The sequence below is a fragment of the Strix uralensis genome, chromosome 3, assembly GCF_047716275.1.
Source record: "Strix uralensis isolate ZFMK-TIS-50842 chromosome 3, bStrUra1, whole genome shotgun sequence".
Taxonomy (NCBI): domain Eukaryota; kingdom Metazoa; phylum Chordata; class Aves; order Strigiformes; family Strigidae; genus Strix; species Strix uralensis.
Window position 1 is genome coordinate 108,469,621 of NC_133974.1, and position 18,975 is coordinate 108,488,595.

At 37.2% G+C, this 18,975-nt stretch overlaps 1 protein-coding gene across 4 annotated transcripts in view; it reads right to left on the reverse strand.

Moving 5' to 3' along the window:
• Positions 1 to 4,170: 4,170 nt before the first annotated feature.
• NVL (nuclear VCP like) overlaps positions 4,171 to 18,975 on the reverse strand; it is a 41,133-nt gene continuing 26,328 nt past the window's right edge. Inside the window, exons 19-23 of one of the 4 annotated variants that reach the window (XM_074863819.1) lie at positions 15,104 to 15,210; positions 10,804 to 10,880; positions 9,254 to 9,342; positions 6,227 to 6,297; positions 4,171 to 4,415 (exon numbers count right to left, since the gene is read on the reverse strand). In XM_074863819.1, coding sequence (XP_074719920.1) covers positions 4,371 to 4,415; positions 6,227 to 6,297; positions 9,254 to 9,342; positions 10,804 to 10,880; positions 15,104 to 15,210 — 389 coding nt within the window. In that variant the 3' untranslated portion in view covers positions 4,171 to 4,370. Of the gene's footprint in view, positions 4,416 to 6,226; positions 6,298 to 9,252; positions 9,343 to 10,803; positions 10,881 to 11,700; positions 11,816 to 12,821; positions 12,958 to 15,103; positions 15,211 to 18,975 lie in introns of those variants that run through there. The other 3 variants (XR_012628276.1, XM_074863821.1, XM_074863820.1) reach the window with 3 other exon arrangements.

The following is an 18,975-nucleotide window of genomic DNA, read 5'->3' on the forward strand; positions in this document are numbered from 1 at the left end:
GTTGGAGGGAGCTTTAACTAACCAGTAAAGAACAAATTAAACCTAATGGGCATTAAGAACCTTGACAGTTAACCTAATTATAACTTTTTATAAATCTATTCAGATGGAATGAGTTAACTTTGTCCTTTCTACATGCTTGTTAGGGTTTGTTCCTTCTGTGTAACTAAAGCATCTTACTAGTTTGTCTGTTTGGCAAACCTTTCCTTTATGTGAAATTAGCCAGGAGTTTAACTGTCAAAACACAGCTGACTTTGGGTCAGCTGTGTTAAATGTGTCATCCAGGTATTTTAGCTGCAGTTAAATTGTGCAGAGCTCTGAATCCCCTTCAGAGCTTTCAGAGCAACTTACAGTATGCTCTAAATTATTCTGAAGCTGCTTAAGTAGAATAAATAATGCATCCTGGAATCTGATCATACTAGGCATGCATAATACACAGGACAGGTGTGGGTATATTTCTCTTTCAAAACAACTCTTGCCTCTAGCATTCTTGTTTTGCTGTTGAACCTGTCTGCTCCACTACAGTGGCCAATTAACATGTGTTAAATGGGTGCATGTTTCTGGCTACAGAGCTCCATGCTTTCAGATCCAGGGCAAGACTTCCTACCTGGAACCACAGGTCAGTTGAAAAGTAGTTAAGACTTTTGGTTCTGTGTCTCAATTCTGCTGGTTCAGCCTTTAAACGTAGCCAGCAAGCACATAACACGTACTTAGTCTACAGATGTAGAGAAATAGAGAATAAGTGGACACTTAGATAATGAGCTCAGTGATTCACACCGGCCTCCTTGGCATGCGTTCTTCTATCAGCTGAACTGGCATGCCACAGTAGAACTTAAAAGCTGTTCCTTCCTTACTTAACGATGAGGTTCAACAACCAATAATGCCAACGCTCTAGATAGCAGGCTGCCATACTCATCCTGTTGGACAAACAGGAGGAGAAAAGTTGCTTTCAGGTGGTGATCCTGCATGATAAGTGGTCTAAGATGTAGCTTTTGGAACGTGTACTCCTCTGATTTCAAAGAGTCTCTAAAGATTTAAGGCAAAGCAAGTTCTGCTGTTTTAGCTTGCATGTTGCAAAGCACAGGAGCCACTTCTGGGTCTGCTAAGATTGCTTCTGCAAGGTCCTTGGAAAACAACCTGACAAATGGGTGCATCTAAATCATGTAGAAAATGCCTTTAGCAACCTGCAACTCTGTGCACAATTAGTTCTTCTTGATCAAATCCTCTTATTTCATGACCAATCCTGCAGTGCTATACAAAACTTTAGTGGGGGCAGAGTGAAGACAGCTTTTTTTTTTTTTTTTTTTTTTTTAATTGCTGACAGTTCCCTGCACTGCCTCTGCCCCATCCACGCTTAAGTTAGCATCTAATATGCTCTGGGACAGAATCATTCTTGTGATGTAGATATGTGGCTAGCCTCAGGAAAAGGGAGAAAAGAAGGGCATGATGAACGATTTCTTCATCTTATCACAACAGAAACAAGATGACTAGAGGGAAAACCTTTAAGGCATGTCTGCTAGGAGGAGCGGTAGGTGCACATGCAGAACAAAGTAGTGGTCTCTGTATTGCATGACAAGGCTTGTTCCTTAAAGCAATTCCCATTTTCTGTGTACAAGTACAAGGGATCCTGCATTGTATTTCTTACCAAGTTTTTTCAGTGATAAGTACTAGAGCCTAAGCAGAATTTCCCACAAGAAAAAGTAGCAGTGTGGGTGCAGCACTTTCTTCTGTAAGCAATCAGAGTTCAGTTGCCTACCCTTGTCTGCTCCTTGACACACAAGTAGCCCAGACAAGGTGAGCAAACAGGTTATGGACACTTGACTGATCTGGCTTTTTCTGCCTTTCAACTTCAGATTTTCTTGTAAATTCAAACCCTCCTGTACCCCACTTCCCCTTCCACTATCACATATTAAGAAGAACGATCATCAGACACCTTGTATATTAAACATGTTTTGTGTTCAAACTCCTGACAAGACTATATTGTTATTACTATGCAAATAATAATACTGTTGTTACTATTACTTGAATAGTATTTCCTCCTTAGTCTTGCCTTGCAAGTCCTACCTTGGTTTCCTGTTCCATGTATACAGAGGAATAATACCATCATAAGAGAGGAGGAGGAGGAGAAGATTTAGGTGAGTATGCCAGGGCTTGAGGACTTTACTCCTTCATAAGCTATCCTTAAGTATGGTAGCAGGACCTTCCTCTATATATCCCTCAAGGAGAAATCATTCATGGGGTTATTTTCAACCGTAAAGAGTGGCTTGCTTGCCACATCTTTTTTCCAAGAAAAGATGACAGATGCCACAGGTAGGTAAAAAGAGTGATGGCCTTTAGAATTACCATATCTAAAGGTAGAATGGGTGACAGTTTCAAAACTTATATTTGAGGTATCCTATACTGTTTTCCTGGGGTTCCTGATTGATTCTTTTTTTCATTGGTTACCTCTCACTCAAGCAAATTGAGTGTATTATTGTATTAAGAGTTCACAGCTTACTTTCTCACAGGTGTAGCTTCCTATAAAGCAAAAAACTTTTATTTAAGGTGGTAAAAAAAACTGTAAAGTTTTAGATTTAGCACACTAAAACAGTTTATGTAACATAAGTAGTTCTTGTATAGCTCTGCACGTGATTTTACATTAACATTAGTGACTTAACCGATGTATACTAATACTCTGAGATAAAATGATGATCCTTCATCTTGGATTTCTGGGAATCACAGTAATTCCTGAAGCTCCAAGCCTGATTTACAATTACAAGCAGACACATGATGTGCAGAGATTTCATTTGTTTACTCACATGGGCAACAACTTGAGTCACTGAGTCTCGGGGAATATCATACCATATTGTCCAAAAATCACAGTTTAAAGCTGCCATGAGTGTCAGTATTTTTAAACACAAGTCTGTAGTGACCAGCTATTTGTAATAGCCTTCCACATTTACCTTTGGGAAAAATGGCAATCCAGAGAAGAATCTAAGATGTAAGGCACTATCACCTCTGGAGTCAAGGTCAGTTATAAAGTTAGATCAGGTTGGTCAGTCACATCTAGCAATGCATAACAACTTGTTTAATTATTATTTGAGTGGGAGATTAAACAATCTCCTCCCTTAAACACTGAAGTAGGTGAGATGCTTACAGAATAAGTGTTGCTTACAAAAAACTATTTTACTGTTTTTTACATGGAAATTTCATGACCTTAAATAATTTTTAAAGATTGATAACACCAAACTCAAGACCTTCTATGAAACTTGCTAGCAGAAATCATCCATTTCCTTTTCTGATCCTTGACTGATGGTTTCCTTGCTTTTAGGAAGAATAAGACTGATCAAAGATAGGAACTGAGATTAATGATTAAAGAACCTTATAGACTGACAGTGGTAAAAAAATCCTTGAAGGCTTGTAAGTTTCAGAAATCAGTCACTCTTATCACATTTCACTCAGATACATCCCAGTTTGCTGATGCTGAAAGTTATGACTCTCTTTCCAAGATAGAATTTCTTGTATTTAAAAAAAAAAAAAAAAATAGTCATTTGAGGCTCTTGGCCTGTTTCTTAAAACAGTACCATTTTCCTTAAAACAGTAACATCTTCCTTTCCTGAGGATATCAAAACACTTGAGTTATGGATTTGAACTTAACAGGATTTTTTGTTGTTGCACTTTTGTCTACTTAAAAATAATTAAGAAGCAGCTTCTTAGATAACTCATACTGTTTCAAATGTTTCTTGGATGGCTGTCAAATCATAGTATCACAGCACTTCTCAGATTTCCAAACTTTACTCTCTCTTAGACAGCTTGCCATCTGTGGAGAGTTTCTTTTGATAAGGTGAAGGGAAGGTGTTAGAAGCTCTGAGAACCTGTGCTGGCACAATCATAATGTGTCACTATTTGGGAAAGGCATGAGTAATAGTATGGTAACATACAGTGCAGCACTTTCCCAGTCTACTTTCACAGCTCTTCTCCCAGTAATTCTTCCAGAGTCCTCGTTCTTGAAAACATAGCTATTTTCTTTTATGGTTGAAAACAGCTGTTTGAGCAATGTAAGCACTTTGAAGGGTTAGCCTCTCTGCCTCTGAGGGACTTCTGATTAAAGGCACCAAATCTATCAGAATGATTATTAGCTCTTTAGCACTAAAAACATTCATTTTTAAAATGTAAATGGTGATGAGCAGGAAGTGTGTATTGCATCTTTTATTCTGGAAATAGTTAAAGCTGGTTTAGAGCAGTATGTTATGACAACCTTTTTTCAGGTACAGTTGAAAAAGTTCAGAGGTTTAGTACGACTTCCTTCCAACCTGTCGCTTGAAATCAGGCACAGGTATAACAAATTCTCCACCAATGTAGAACAAGTCTCTCTTGGGAATTGTCCAAATGTATCACCTGCACAGTGACTGGCGCAGTTCTTCATACATTATTTGATCCTAACAGTGCCAAGATAAGAGGAAAAAATACTTCAGACAATGGTAAAATATCATGCAATGTTTAAAAGTGACTTTGTTAAATAATACATATGAAGTAAACCAAACCAGCTCTACGAGCCATTAGCTCTATTTTAAAACATTTACAAACAAAAACCTAAATGAGGCAAAACCCCACTACCCTGGCTCATAAATGAGGTTCTCCAGTGATGGTCACCAGTGATCTGTAATTAACAAAAGCCTCTGGCAGAGTTCTTACACTGAATAGTGCCATGCTAGGTTCAGAGTGCAGCTTCACTAACAAGATAAGTGCCCTCTTTACCAAGGGAGCTGCTGAACTGACTCTTTACTCCCCTGTCTAGTTCAAAAGACAAGATCTTTTACTAGTTTAACTTACTTAACTATCTGTTCCTTAATCCTTTTCACTAGTCACACAAAATGACACAAAAGGAACAGAATACTTAGAGATGTTAACTTCTACTGAAATAACTGGCTTCATAGCTTTACGAACAACTTACTTTGGTTTGTCTCAAGACAACAAATTAAACCAAAAGCAAGTTAATTGAACTCAGAGATGTGTATGGGAGGGAAAAGAAGAATTAGAAGCACTAAATCAGTGAGATGCAGCTTTTTATTTTCTAGTATTCATAGAAAGGTTTGTAGAGAGTTTGTCAGATTGAATACGTCTAGTAGATAGAGAGTAGCATCTGGAAGTGGGAGATGAGTATCTTGTACTCCAAAAAATACTTCACAATACTTAACTGAAAACTCCTCAGGTGGATATAACTGAAATATAGGGCTCTGAGACATGATGTTTAAGCTTTGAGATGCAGAATTACATCCTGGTTAATTCTTAAGAACCACAAGTATGTCCTAATACTAGTGATTGCTATGTTAGAGGAGAGGTTTTAAGTGTTTGTGGCTGTTGCTTCTGAACAGTTTGCTCAGTAATTAGCAAAGGGGAAGAAAACAACCACCAACACCATCTTTAAAGGGTCTTAGAGCCAAAGATCACTTCTAAATTTTAGAAAAAGGTCACTGACTGCCAACATACAATAATAATGAAAGGAAATGGTTAACTAGTTAACTTCTCTCTGGCTGTGTTCAAAGTGAATATATTAATGTATTTTGGCTGCAATATACTCTTGGCACAGAGACACCTACACCCAAAACTCTGCAGCAATAACAATTCCTACATATATATATTAACTTCTCAATTACAGTAATTAAGATGATTGAACAGCTTTCCTTTCAGTCATTAAAAAGAACAGGTCATAAGGAAACCTTTAAAACAAACTTCCTTGACAAATGTAAATAATGAAAGGAGTCATAAGAAATAACTAAGATGATAAAATGCGTTTTATGTCGTATTTTAAAATGATGCTTTTTGCACATTAACAGAAGTGGTTGAGCATCTTTGGGTGTTACATTCATCTAGGGGGAAAAAAAAGTGGTGGCAAGGTGTGATGCACTCTAAAGGACTTTTAACTGAAAATTCCACATACAGAAGAGGTTTGGGCCAGGTCAGTAACACTCTGGGAGTGTCAATGAGAAGTCCAAGGTGCCAACTAAAAGATAACCTTGATAGCACGGTAATCCATCTACCAGCAATGTGTCATCTACAGCTGAAAAGGGAGACTTTGATTTCTGACCTTGTAAAAACCACCAGGTTTGTTTAATGCAGAAACACGTAATGTAGGTTTGAAATACATGCAAGTATGCTGTAACCTTAACTATTCCCACCAGTCTCCAGTATAAGAAGAGTATAATCTCCAGGGAAACAACAAGTCTTACATACTTGAAGCTTATCTTACCTTTTTAGATACTGAAGATTTCACTTTCCTAAAAGCTTCTTCAAAGTGTTTACGGGAAATCTTGATTTCTCCTTAAAGAGCAAACCATAATAAATGACTAAAATTGCAGGCAAGTGACAATCAAGTGATTTTTGCCTGTATTTCAAGGCAATTTCATGAAACCTAACTAACTGCATGTGCTAGTCAGTTGGATGAGATCTAATTCAGTAGTGTTATGGACACCTGAACTCCTATATAGCCTCCTGTCTACGATCTTAGGCAAGATCTTAATCCCTCTATCCCTTGCACCTTAAGCCAAAGAATACTTAAGTGTTTGCCTTGATTTCTGATGACAAAACAATTTAGTCTGAATGAATGTTTCATTATTTAAAACAATTTATATTGATAAATTAACGATAAAATAATGAAGTATATCAACAGGTATAATCTTCTTACAATAAGACTAAGTACTTAAAACACCAAATACGAAACTGTTTTTTTCCTATTTACATAGATGAGGGAAGGATAGCTGGTTCCCTTTTCTTTTAATGTGAAAGTTTAATTAAATCTCACTTGTTAAACCATACTCGTTCTTAACTGCCGTAACAAGAAGTCTCAATCTCTTTGCTTAAGAAGATCAGATTTACAGACCATGCAGGTGATGTGGGGTCACTGGCTATCTTAAAAAAAAATGTAATATACAAAAAGGGACACTCGGGGATAAAGTCATATTTTAGAAGGTCAATAAGTTATCTGCATTTGTCTTTGCAGCTGAAAGGGATTCTCATACCCTATATATTCTTTGTAACTAGATCTACTTGAAGTATACAGGAAATATTACAGTTAGAATGTTAACAGTAAGTCACCAGGACCAGATGGTGTTCACCCAAAGGTTCTGAAGGAAATTGTCTATGAAGGTGCAGAATTGCTGGCCAAGTCATGCAACTTGTTGTTACAGTCACCAGAGGACTGGTAAACTCCAAAGAATTGTAGGAAAGATCCTTTGGTGGACAGAAAGCTGATTAAAGCACATGAAATAAACTGTAAGGCTTAACGGTCACTTTTCAGGATAGGGAACAGGCAGCAGTAGGGTCCCACTCTGATTTCAGCACCAATACCAGTTTTATGCAACATCTTCATCAGTGGTTTGGAAAAGGGAGCCAGAAATGGAAACTCCTGAACCCTTCTGATCAGTCAAATGCTGGGCCAATGATGAGGAACTCCAGGGGGACATCATAAAACTGAAAATCTGCCCAGTCTTTGTTGGGATTCCTCCCACTCCTCCAGACAAATTGCAATGTCTGGCAACTCCCACACTGCAGTGACTAACATGATTACCTCTCCTAGGACTATTCAAGTTGGATTCTTATAAGAAATACCACAAAATGGATACCTTTCCATTTCCCTATAAAAAAGTCCCTTCAAGCAAACCACAGCTGAGTGTTAAAATAACCACACCCCTGGATTTATTCCAGAGGGAAAATATCAGGTATAACAATGAAGCTGCAAGAGTTTCTACAGAATAGAAAGGAGCAGCACTCATTTCAGCCAGGTGGTTCCAAAGTACTGACTGATGAGGATACACAGCACCCATCTACAGTCATGTACAAAGCAGGGAGGGGAACCAGTTGTGTGTGTCTTGTGGTAACACTGAAGGAAAAAATTCTCCAGTCTGTGTACATACGCTACCCTTTTGAAAATATAAATGAACGAGGTCTCAAATCAGAAATTGCCTTACACAATTTCATACCAGCCAGGGCTGACATCTTGGAAAACCAAACCCAAAGACATCCCAAATAAGCAGCGGCTATAAACATGCAGATGAAGCAATGCATATATTATGGACCTGCTGGCTGCCAACACATCCATACAGTAAGTGCTCATGCTGCAATCCTGACGGCTGAATTCAAGTGATGAACATCTTTGAATAAAGCCTGATGTATTCTGGGTAATTATAAAAATGAACAGGATAAATTCAGAAATTTCCACCTCAAATCAAGAGCTTTTTTCATCTACAGCAAGCAAAACGGCTAACCATGTCATACAATAGTGAAGGTTCTTATAGTTTTTTATTTTCTTCCCCCCCCCTCTAAATGAACATGCTAGTTCCCTCAAAACAAGAAATACAAACATTCTGCTCTATTAACCTACTGTTGTTAAAAGCCAGATGAGACTGGATATATACAAGATCAAAAAGAATGACTCAAAGCCATTAAAATTCCAGCGTGGCTCTCAGAAATAAGAGGCATAATGAAAGCCTAATATATTTTTCAAGGACATAATCTGAAAAGTCACAATTCCATTTTAGCTTTGTGTTTTGACTTAAGGGTAAAATAGCAAACAAAATTACTGGGGAAAAAATCTAGATACACATACATTTTATATAAAAGAGTTTCAATTTCCAATTACATTTTCCTATCTGCACAGAAAAATAGTAATTTAAAAAACAGGAAAATACAACTTAAAACAAAAGTGCATAGAGACATGGAAACAATTTATAACTCCCTGTTAAAGTCCTGGCAAGAGCTACTGATGAGCTAAACATCTAAGATCAAAAACGGCACTCAGATTTTCCTAGCACCATTACTACTAGATGCATGTATTCAGTTACACAATACAATTGTGTGCAAAAGTTACGTGATCAGTATGTGTGCAGTTACAACTGTACTCAAATTTGCAAATAAGTCAGTATAACTAGTCTTTGATAGCAATGGGGAAATTTGGCAAAGACATATTCAGTCTAGTATATAAATTGTCAGTTTATGCTACCATTTAGCCGAAACTTTTCTTTAACGTACCCGGTTCAATTCTTTTAGAAAAATTATACTGAAACTCCAGGATAACCATTTTTTTCTGTACTCTCCCCTACATCTACTTCAAAGATGCTTATGCGTTCTTGAAACAAATCTGACTTAATTTTTGTTTGGCACAGAAGTGATCAACCATTTATGTACAGCATGTACACCTTTATGCTTGTCTTGAACTACCTTCAATACTTTATATTCCATTTATCTTCTCACTGTTAAGACTTTTGTAAAGCTTTCTTACCTTTCTTGTTTTGAGTATTCTGCAGGGCCATTTCCTGTCTCAAGGCACAAACTGAAGCCTCACGCACTAGAGCAGAAAGGTCTGCCCCTCTATAAACAGAATAAGTTATCTTAAGATAAATTTCTCTTGTCTTTTGCTGATAGCATACAGAAAGGCAAGACACTACAAATGATGGGAAGAGACTAGTTGTCCTGTCATAAGGGTTCATCTTAAGAACACTGGAAAGAGGTCTGAGGACTACTGAGTGCTGCAACCTTCATTATGGAGTGACGTCCTCCAGGTTTTAGCCACAGATTAAGATCAAATAAATAAGCAAGGGAAGAGGCAAAAAACCCACCCAGCATCCTTAAAAATGCCAGGATTCATTAATATTGTGCCACTTGGTGGGAACATGATACATTTTTTCTGTATCAGTCTTATGAAAGATTCAAATGGAATCACCCGTTATTACAAAAGGGAGTTGGCTTGCTCAAAGCTACATCAACAGTCAAGTTAACACGCTCTTAAAAGGACAGTATCCACAAAACATGGTCAGATCAGTCTTTCTAAATATTTGTTTCCAGCTGTTGAACTTTTCACAAGCCTTCAAACTGGTACAAGTCATTGAACTAAAGATAATTTTCACAATTAACTCCCCATGCTTCATCTGGGAGTGCTAGGAATGCTGCTGTATTTAAAAATAAAAACCAACCAAAAAAAACCCCACACCCCACAAACAAAAAAACAGAGCCAACAAAATCCAAAATATAAACAAACACATAACAAAAAACAACCCACCAAAAACCAAAACCCAAACACCCCCCAAGAAAAAGACAGTGAATGAAAGGGGCAGAGAGAAAGAAAAAGTACTTATCTTTCTAAGTGTGAAACAATGACAAAACTAAAAATCATTACTGGTGAAAGCCTCCATTTCTAAGATTCAAAAGCAATATTGTGACAGGCAGCATGTCATAAACTTTATCTTTCGTGAACTCCAGAAAATCATTAACTATTAATAAATCATTTAATAGATTAAAGCTGCTTAAAGTTTTGTAGAACGCAATTGCAAATTATTCTCAGATGGCTATCTTGCTTTCTTAAAAAACACACCTTGGTATTCCCAAAGTACAAGTTGAAATAGGCCCTCATTACTTTGTCAAACACATTGCTTTCAACTGTGTGACAGAACAAGTTGGTTATGGTTGTTTAACCGATTTGCTTTCATCATCATTGTATATGGGTCCACAACTTAGAGAGGTCTCTTTTATCCTCAGATTATGCAAGAACTATAAAACAAACCCAAGCAAAACCAAGAGGCCTCTACTGATCTGTCTTTACAACATGAAGAGGACTATTCCAGATGAAAGAGACTTTAGCATCCATATATTCCTACCAACTCCCTGGGAAAAAGCACAAGTGAAAGAAAGAAAAATAGAGTAAGGGAAAAGGCTTACAAACCCTGAAAGTTAAGAGAACCTCTTAATAACAACAACATAAGACACATTATCATGCATCAGAAGACAGTTGGCACTGCCCATTAAATATTAAAGTCAAAACCAGAAGGTACTCACGTATAACAATCACAATGTTGACTGTAAGCAATTTCTTCAAGCCTTACATCAATATCTAGCGGAGGCCGGGTGCCATCCTAAAGGAGTTAAGATAATAAAAAGAGGAAGATTAAAAAAAAAAAAAGTGGTGGTGTTTTTTTTTGTTTTTTTTGGGTTTTTTTTGTTGTTTTTTTTTGTTTGTTTTTTACACACTCCATCCCCAAAGTGATTAAGTTTCATCAATAACGAATTATACAGGGGTCTGACAAATTCCCTGAAATATCCACAAATATTAACATTTTTAATCTCAAACCAACAAGGACAATCAGCCTCAAAAACATTTAATTATGAAATAAATTTTAACCTCCCACCAACAGATCAGATTTTCTCTAACAAAATGATGGCCAGCCTGTCACAGGGCAATGTAACACTGACACTGTTCCATATGTGGACATGCCTTAAATAGCTGGTTACATCAACAGCATTGTTTAGCTGAACCTCCTCTGGTTTTACTATGTGTTGAAATCAAATAGCTAAGCAATAAGCATGTAGATGTAGTCTTATCACCTTTAAATACTGAATTAATTGGATACCTTTTATGTTCTACACATACATTTTCAAACTTCGAAGTTTTCCATTCTTGATTTCATAAAAGCTTACATATACTGTAGACTTTTTGACACTATTCCATATTATTACTGCTTCCTCCACAAAGATGACAAAAGAAACCACTTCTGGGATTATTTTTGCATCTCCAGCAGCAAAAAATATTGAACAACGTTATAAGTTACGTTTGAAACTAGCCAACAAAATTTTCAAATGCTGTAAGCATAGAGATCTCCCTATTACCCTTAGATGACAGTAAAGTAGTATCATGGTAGTACAGAGACTCTAGATGTCTACAGTATCAAACAATACCTGCGTTTAGACATGAAAGGACACTTTTTGGTACAATTCATATATTTCTGTCAGAAACTCATTTGACAGAAATGCACTTCTTCAGGTGAACTAGTATACCACATACCTACAATACCTTCAAGAGAAAAAAAAAAAAAAAAAAGAGTGCAGTAACTGGCAAGTTAAAACCCTCGAATACTTAACAGGTGGTAGAATAATCAAGAGCTAGGCAAAGTAAGGGAACAATCCTGAATGAATCTTTGGTAGAATCCAGTTAGAAAGCAGGGGAAAAAAAACCCCAAAGCAACAAAAAGACAAAGGAACAGCATGACTTTGAAACATCTTGAAAGAGACGTTAATTTGGAAACATGGAAGCCTCCTACCATTTCATGGGATACTTTAGTAATTGTTGCACAAAAGCGCAAGCCAGAGAGACACCTTCTCTGCTACAAAGAAATGTTTTTTACCTATTGCTTTGAGTAGCAACATATGTTGGGCATTTTTTGAGTGGGATGATCTGCCTACTCTGGAGACAAGCTCAGCAGTATGTGCACCAGAGAAGCTTGATACAGCTTGTAGGAATGTAAGTACACTAGTGACTTAAACATGTGAAGACATGCTTCTCTTGCATAATTAATATGCAATTTGAAAATGACTGATTTGTACAAGTTAACTGAAATAAAACTCTTTCACAACAAAGCTTCAATCTACGTTTAAGCTGTCTTCCTTACAACCTATTCCCCTGCCAACTCCCTTTTCTCCTCCTCATGCTGGCCTTTGTAAGCATCCATGTTTTCCCTCAGCAACGATTCTGTTTCCACATCTTGTGCATATATTCCTCAGGGACTTCTGGGAACGCGTACCATCACCCAGAAGTCACTCACATTTGCACCAACCATTTTGTTTTATTTAGCCCTAAGCACATATTTAAGCAAGTGTTCCTTTACACAGATTTTTCAAGCTTCCTCACCTAGAATGCATGGATGAAGTCTGACAAAAATAAGGTATTTCAATTAATTTAACATATTTTCCTCTCTCCATATTTCATGTTCTTCTTGCAGATAACTCCTATACATTTTTAAAGAAAATAACAATCTATTTCTTGTTCTTAACACTAGAAATACAAATCTTTGACTAGCTTTACAAGAACTCTGGTGAATGTAGAAGTAGTAAAGTGAGAACAGCACCAGCCTCCTCATGGAATGAACATGGAAACACACAAGGAAAAGACTCATTCAGAGAGTGTTTTGTATCTCATTTCTGCTGGCTTCCTAAGAGCTGAGGAAAAAAAAAATCCATTAAAGACTTAACACCTCATTCACTACAAAAATTTGTAACCAAATATTAAGACTACTATGAATTAAGTATGCACAGAAGTATCTGGCATTCCAAAAATAACATGCCCTGATAACCAAGGACAGGATCCACAGGAACCAAGCTGGTAAACACCATGCAATGTGATGCTTGTATCACAAGAAGGCTCTTAATCAGATAAGGCCACAGCAAAGATGGTTTGTCAGCAGAAGACAAATATGCTCTGATAACAGGATAATGATGAGGTTACCACATCAGATGTGCCACTCCTCTTGGTGTTACCCCAACAGGAAGATAGACTGTAGCCACAAAGATTCCCAGGAGTGAGCAAAGACACTTTTCAGCAACCTTGCCCAGCATTTATGGCAGCTGAAGTAAGCACAATTCTGAACTGTATTGATTCTTTAAGGTAATCTAGAAAATAGTTCTCTCTAACAACCAGTTTGTCATCACCAGTCAAGAGGAAACCAAGACATGAAGTGAGGACTCAACAGAGCGTTCTTTATCCTCGGTGCTGCACACAAGTGATCCTGGCCCTAACACTTGGATACACGCATCTTGGTGACTGTATGTGGCTGTGAGAGTGTTAGCAAGTGAAATATGTGAGAGAATGAGAGAAATTTTCCACTTTTGTTTAATACCACCTTCTCCTCCCATGAAGTCTTTCACTAAGCTTTGCTGCACTATTTTCCTACACCACTAGTTACAGTGAGAGCAGTTGAGACAGTAACAAATCTCCAAAGATATTTCAGCAAAAATTAGAAAGGAAGACTCAACACCTCTATGTTAAAAACCAGTAAACTCTGTACCAGAATCCTTCTGCTCTGTTTAGACAGTCCAGCAATCAACCCTTACTACCCATTTCTTCAAGAAGAACAAGGTTGTTTGTCTTAAGTCAGAACAATCATATAAGCCCAGTTTCTAAAGAACACTTTATCTTTAAAAATAAATTGGCAAAATAAAAAACATAATTTCTTACAGTATGTTTGAAAAACGATTCATGGATGTTACACTCAAATTCTCTCTAGGTCTTTTAAAAGGCAACCATCTTTAAGAACAGGGTTGTAAAAAGTTTTAACTATTTTAATAAAAAACTTAGAAACAATAAACTGATCTACTGCTAATAGCAAATGGAGGCATACTTACTTTTTTCCTCCATGAGTAATGCATAGAACAAATGAAGTAAAGTCTAACATCCTGAATTTGTAATGAGACTGACTTTTCAGCAACCATTTTGGCATGAAAGAACATGCATGAATGAGTTCTCATTTTCTGAATTCTCCTATGGGATTAACTATTGCCTACACCACAACTTTATGGTTATGCAAGTCTGAATTATCTTTTTTACACATTTGCTAAATATCTTTTCCCACACTTTTCATAATACAGTGCCATCTTTTCTCTTTAGTGAAAACTTGGACTCCTTTACAGCTCAAAAAAAAATCTGCTAGAATACTTGCTCTTAACAATCAGTCTTATCTACAGGATCAAGTAATAAATATCTGCGTGATTCATAATGCTTCGTGTGTTTTGGGTTTTTAAGGCCTTGATTACTGGTGTACTGTACTTAGAGAAATACTCAAATAGAATTCTATAATCCAAATCTCTGAAGTGGCAGAATGTGCCATTAACCAGAGGGAGGACCCATGAAGGCAGGTATTTTACATTTTCACATTTACTTTGACCTACAACCTCTATCATCACAAGCTTCCTTTAATCCTAAAGGCAATTAAACGTCACAATTACTGTTGAGCAAATACAGCTGGAGCTTGTGAATCATTTTGGTGAATGTGTGGAACCCCCCCCAAAAAAGCTTACAAAACACTTCTAGGGCCATTACTCACACAGATAGGAATCTTTTAATTAAATCTGTTCAAACTGACTACAAAGGCAGCAGCTTCTATGTTTAACAGGTTTGCTTTACTCAAGATTTATCAACCCCTTGCAGCCTGAGAGCAAAAAACACCAGCTGTGGCTGATGGGGTTTTTTATGACCTCGTGTAATATCTGAAAGCATTTCATGCAGGATCCTGCAATTCTCTGTAAAATTTAATTTGTTTTAAATCATTACTCCAAGCTTCAAGATAAGGATTTATTTCCAAATACTCACTTTGGTGATGGTCTTTAAAATAGCAAGTCGATCTTCAGGTGGTGGCAAACCCACATACAGTGTTTTATCTAGTCTACCAGGACGCAGGATAGCTGGGTCAATTATATCTTAGGGAGGGGAAAAAAAGAAAATATTATCCAGAAATGAGATACACCCTTACGAAAGTGTACACATGAGAAGGAATACATTCATACTTCTACCAAGATTCAAAGAAGCATTTGTGCCACGATGTGAAGCTCTGGGCATCAAAATAGCTGATTGAAATAGTTTAATCTCCGTCAAGTAGGAGTCTCTATTACCTTGTACAGTTAAGCTGCATCTGCTCAAAGATGGCTCATAAATACCAGTTTAATCTCTCCACAAATGAAGACAAGTCTGTCTTTGGCAATACAGTAATATAACAGGTATGTAGCGTGGTTAAGTGAGGAATTCCACATTAATTCATAACAAGGGAAAAAAATGCTTCCAGTTTATTCTATTGTAAGGAACTCTACCCATACTGACCATTGCAAATTGCCTTGAAAGGCACGTGATAAATTAAGAATAACAAGTACAGAGGGCCAATCATAAGCACCCATATGTAAACTGAACTTTATTGATCATTTGCATTTCTACTACATATTAATTTTCTGAATGGTAAAATAGGAACCTCATGAAAAAACAAAGTAGAACTGCAAAGTACAGAATGTTTTCCAGGAAGAACTACAGACTCCAAATTTTATCACGTGTGAAGAAGTAAGAAACTAAAAATCATCACAAATGTTTCCAGAAAACGATTCAACACTTAAATGTAATAGAAATGTCTAGCAGCCTTTTAGCACCACAGGCTTCAACACTGAACTTCCACAACCAGCAAGTCAGGAGATATACTAAGGACTATTGGTATAACGAGATAGAAACAGGGCGTATAACCTGGGAAAGACCTCAATTCTTGTCCATATTTGAGCACAAACTGCCTGAATGATGTTTCTAAATGCTTCTTGATTCCCCGCCTCCCCATCTACCAAAAAACAATGACAGGATTACTTGCTCTATTTCACTAAGCAGTTATATTGAGTCACCATCCCTGGAGGTATCTAAAAGATGTGTAGATGTGGCACTTAGGGACATGGCTTAGGGGTGGACTCAGCAGTGTTAGGTTAACAGTTGGACTCTATGATCTCAACAGTCTTTTTCAACCTAAATGATTCTATTATATCCTACTGTGGTGGTTTAGCCCCTGCCGGGGTCTGAGACCACGCGGCCGCTGTCCCTCCCCCACAAAGGGAGTGAAATACAAAGCCCCAAGACTGAAATAAGGAAAGGTTTAATACAACAATGCAATAGCAACACAACCAACAACAACAATAACAGTAATAGTGATAGCAATGAACAGAGCAAAATAGCTACCAAATACAGCAGTTTGAAGCACGATGTACAAAACCACGAGTGCACCGCGCTCCGCGCCAGGAAAATGTGACCTGCCAGGATGTGACGTCCTCATGGTATCTGAATAACCCGGCTAGAGCTCCCCCCCACTGCTGGGGAAACTTAACCCTATCCTGGTTAAACCAGGACACCTACATACTACAGTAATGTGAACAGCAAAGTCACCCAAGCACCCACAGAAGATATAAAGAAAACTGCACTTTTAGTATAACAGACTTTTCTGAAGTCTGTAAGCTATACAGATGTTTTAGGTTGCAAGAACCTCATCCGAAAGTAACAGTTGAAAGTTACACCTAAGTCTTAAGCTGGAAACCGTCAAGTCCAGATGAAGCTGTCCACACCCTTACAATCACTGCATCCTCTTGACAAAACGTAGCTAACAGACAATCTACATACATTCATGTATAGTAAAGGTAAAGAACTGGGAAGAATTAAGCTGTACAGATATTTAAAAGAAAAAAAAAAAAACAAAACAAACCACCACCCAAACCCCAAAACAGTAGCATGGAAGCACACCTATCCCTTCTTTTGCAAATTAAAAATTTGCTTAACTCTGTCAAGACTCCAACTACCTGATCCTAATACAACATAGTTTTGATTTCACTTTTTAAAGATGTGTGTAGTTTTGTTCAAGTTACTCTCTCATCTACACTTAAAGAACAAAAAGTAGAATGAAATGCATACATCAAAAGTTGCTCCACTATCTTTTTTTTGGACAAAACCATTTTTTTCCCCTAAGATACAGCAGTCATGGCCAGAGGCACTTATGTAGGCAAAAATCAGCTATTGCGAATGCAACAAGAATGGTGAGGAAAAAAAAGAACTTGGTGTATTGATTTTATCCAGACCAGATGAAAGAGGGGTTAAACAGAATCCCTGCCATGCCAGGCCCAGACAAAAACATCTCTTACACATCTGTGCATAGTGCTATATGATACTTTATCTTGGTTTTGGCACAAGTGCACTTTCCTGTTTTTCTGTCTCTGGGGATGGAAGTCCTGCCACATTACTGAGATGACAAAGTTTGCTCGACAGATCACTTACAAACATCAAAACAAATGCTATCAATAGGGATTGCACTACAACACCATGCACTTGGTAACTTCCCCACTCTAGAGTTTCAAAAGCTCTTTGAGAATATTAAGCTTGATATGGAAAATACTGTTTCCATTTTGAATGCTGAGAACATGGCACTTGCCACACTATTTATCCAACAATATGAAGTTACAATACAGACTAAAGATGTAATCATTTACAGACAGTTGGATGAATGCATCGCCCACATTCAAAGAGTTCCCGCAACTCATACTGACTCAATAAGCTGCAGTAATGGTGAGAAGACCATACCAAATTTAAAACACAAATCTACACTCCCCATCTCCTTATGAGTTGATTCACTTCACTCTGCCGATTCAGACCTGGGCCTGAAGTTCTTGAAAACTCAAGTCACATAACACAGAAAATTAGTATTTACTCATTGGTCAAACTCACTCATTACATGCTCTTCGTATCTGTTTAAAGAACTGAATAATGCTCCCCTTCTAGGAATTTCAAAGCATTCCATCCTGATAAAACATAATGTTCTCACCATATCTATTATCTTGAAACTTACCTAAATAGAAGAGAGTCAACTAATTTTAGATACGTTTAACATTTTAATGAAATTAAAGTAGCTATTGTAGATACCTCCTTCAAAGCCTATTATTATCTCTCAAGTTTGAAAGCGAAACTTGGAAACATGGTAACACACAGCACTTCTTTTCCAAGCAGTTGTCTCACAGGGAGAATATACTTCTATTAAGAGAAATGTCTAACTAAAACTCTTCTGTCTTGGTTTTCTGATGTAGTCAATTGTGCTGACTATGTCATTAGAAGACATTTTCCAAATAATTTAGCAAAATTATGTAAGATAACGTTTAGAGTACATCCATTCCTTGCTTTGTTTTTAAAGGTTAGAAGAGGCACTAGCCTCTAGAGAATTATGTAATACTTCAGTTTGCTACACTGCTCTCCAAGCTACAGTAAAATTTTATCCTCTTCATTAAATTCTATTTAAAGTATCTTTGCATGAATCCCTATAGTGTGACACTCTATTGTCCCATAATAAAATCTATTAGTCTCACAGTCATTTCCAGTTGATTATTCATGTCTTATCTCAACTGTACAAGAGTCAACAATGGTTATGAAAGTTCAGTGCATACCACCACCACCAACTATTGTGCTGAGTCCATCAAACTTCTCCTATATTCAACTATACCTTTTAAAAGTATTTGAAGTATACAAGATCTAGGTCCTCACCTTTGTGATATTCTGGAATGTAGACTCAAAAGCCCATTTAAGGTTTTCTGAGACTCCAGATGAACACTGCAGTTAACAGCTTTGCTCCTACACAACAAACTCCACTAAAGTTACTGTGAAAGATACACAACATTCAAGGGCCGGTG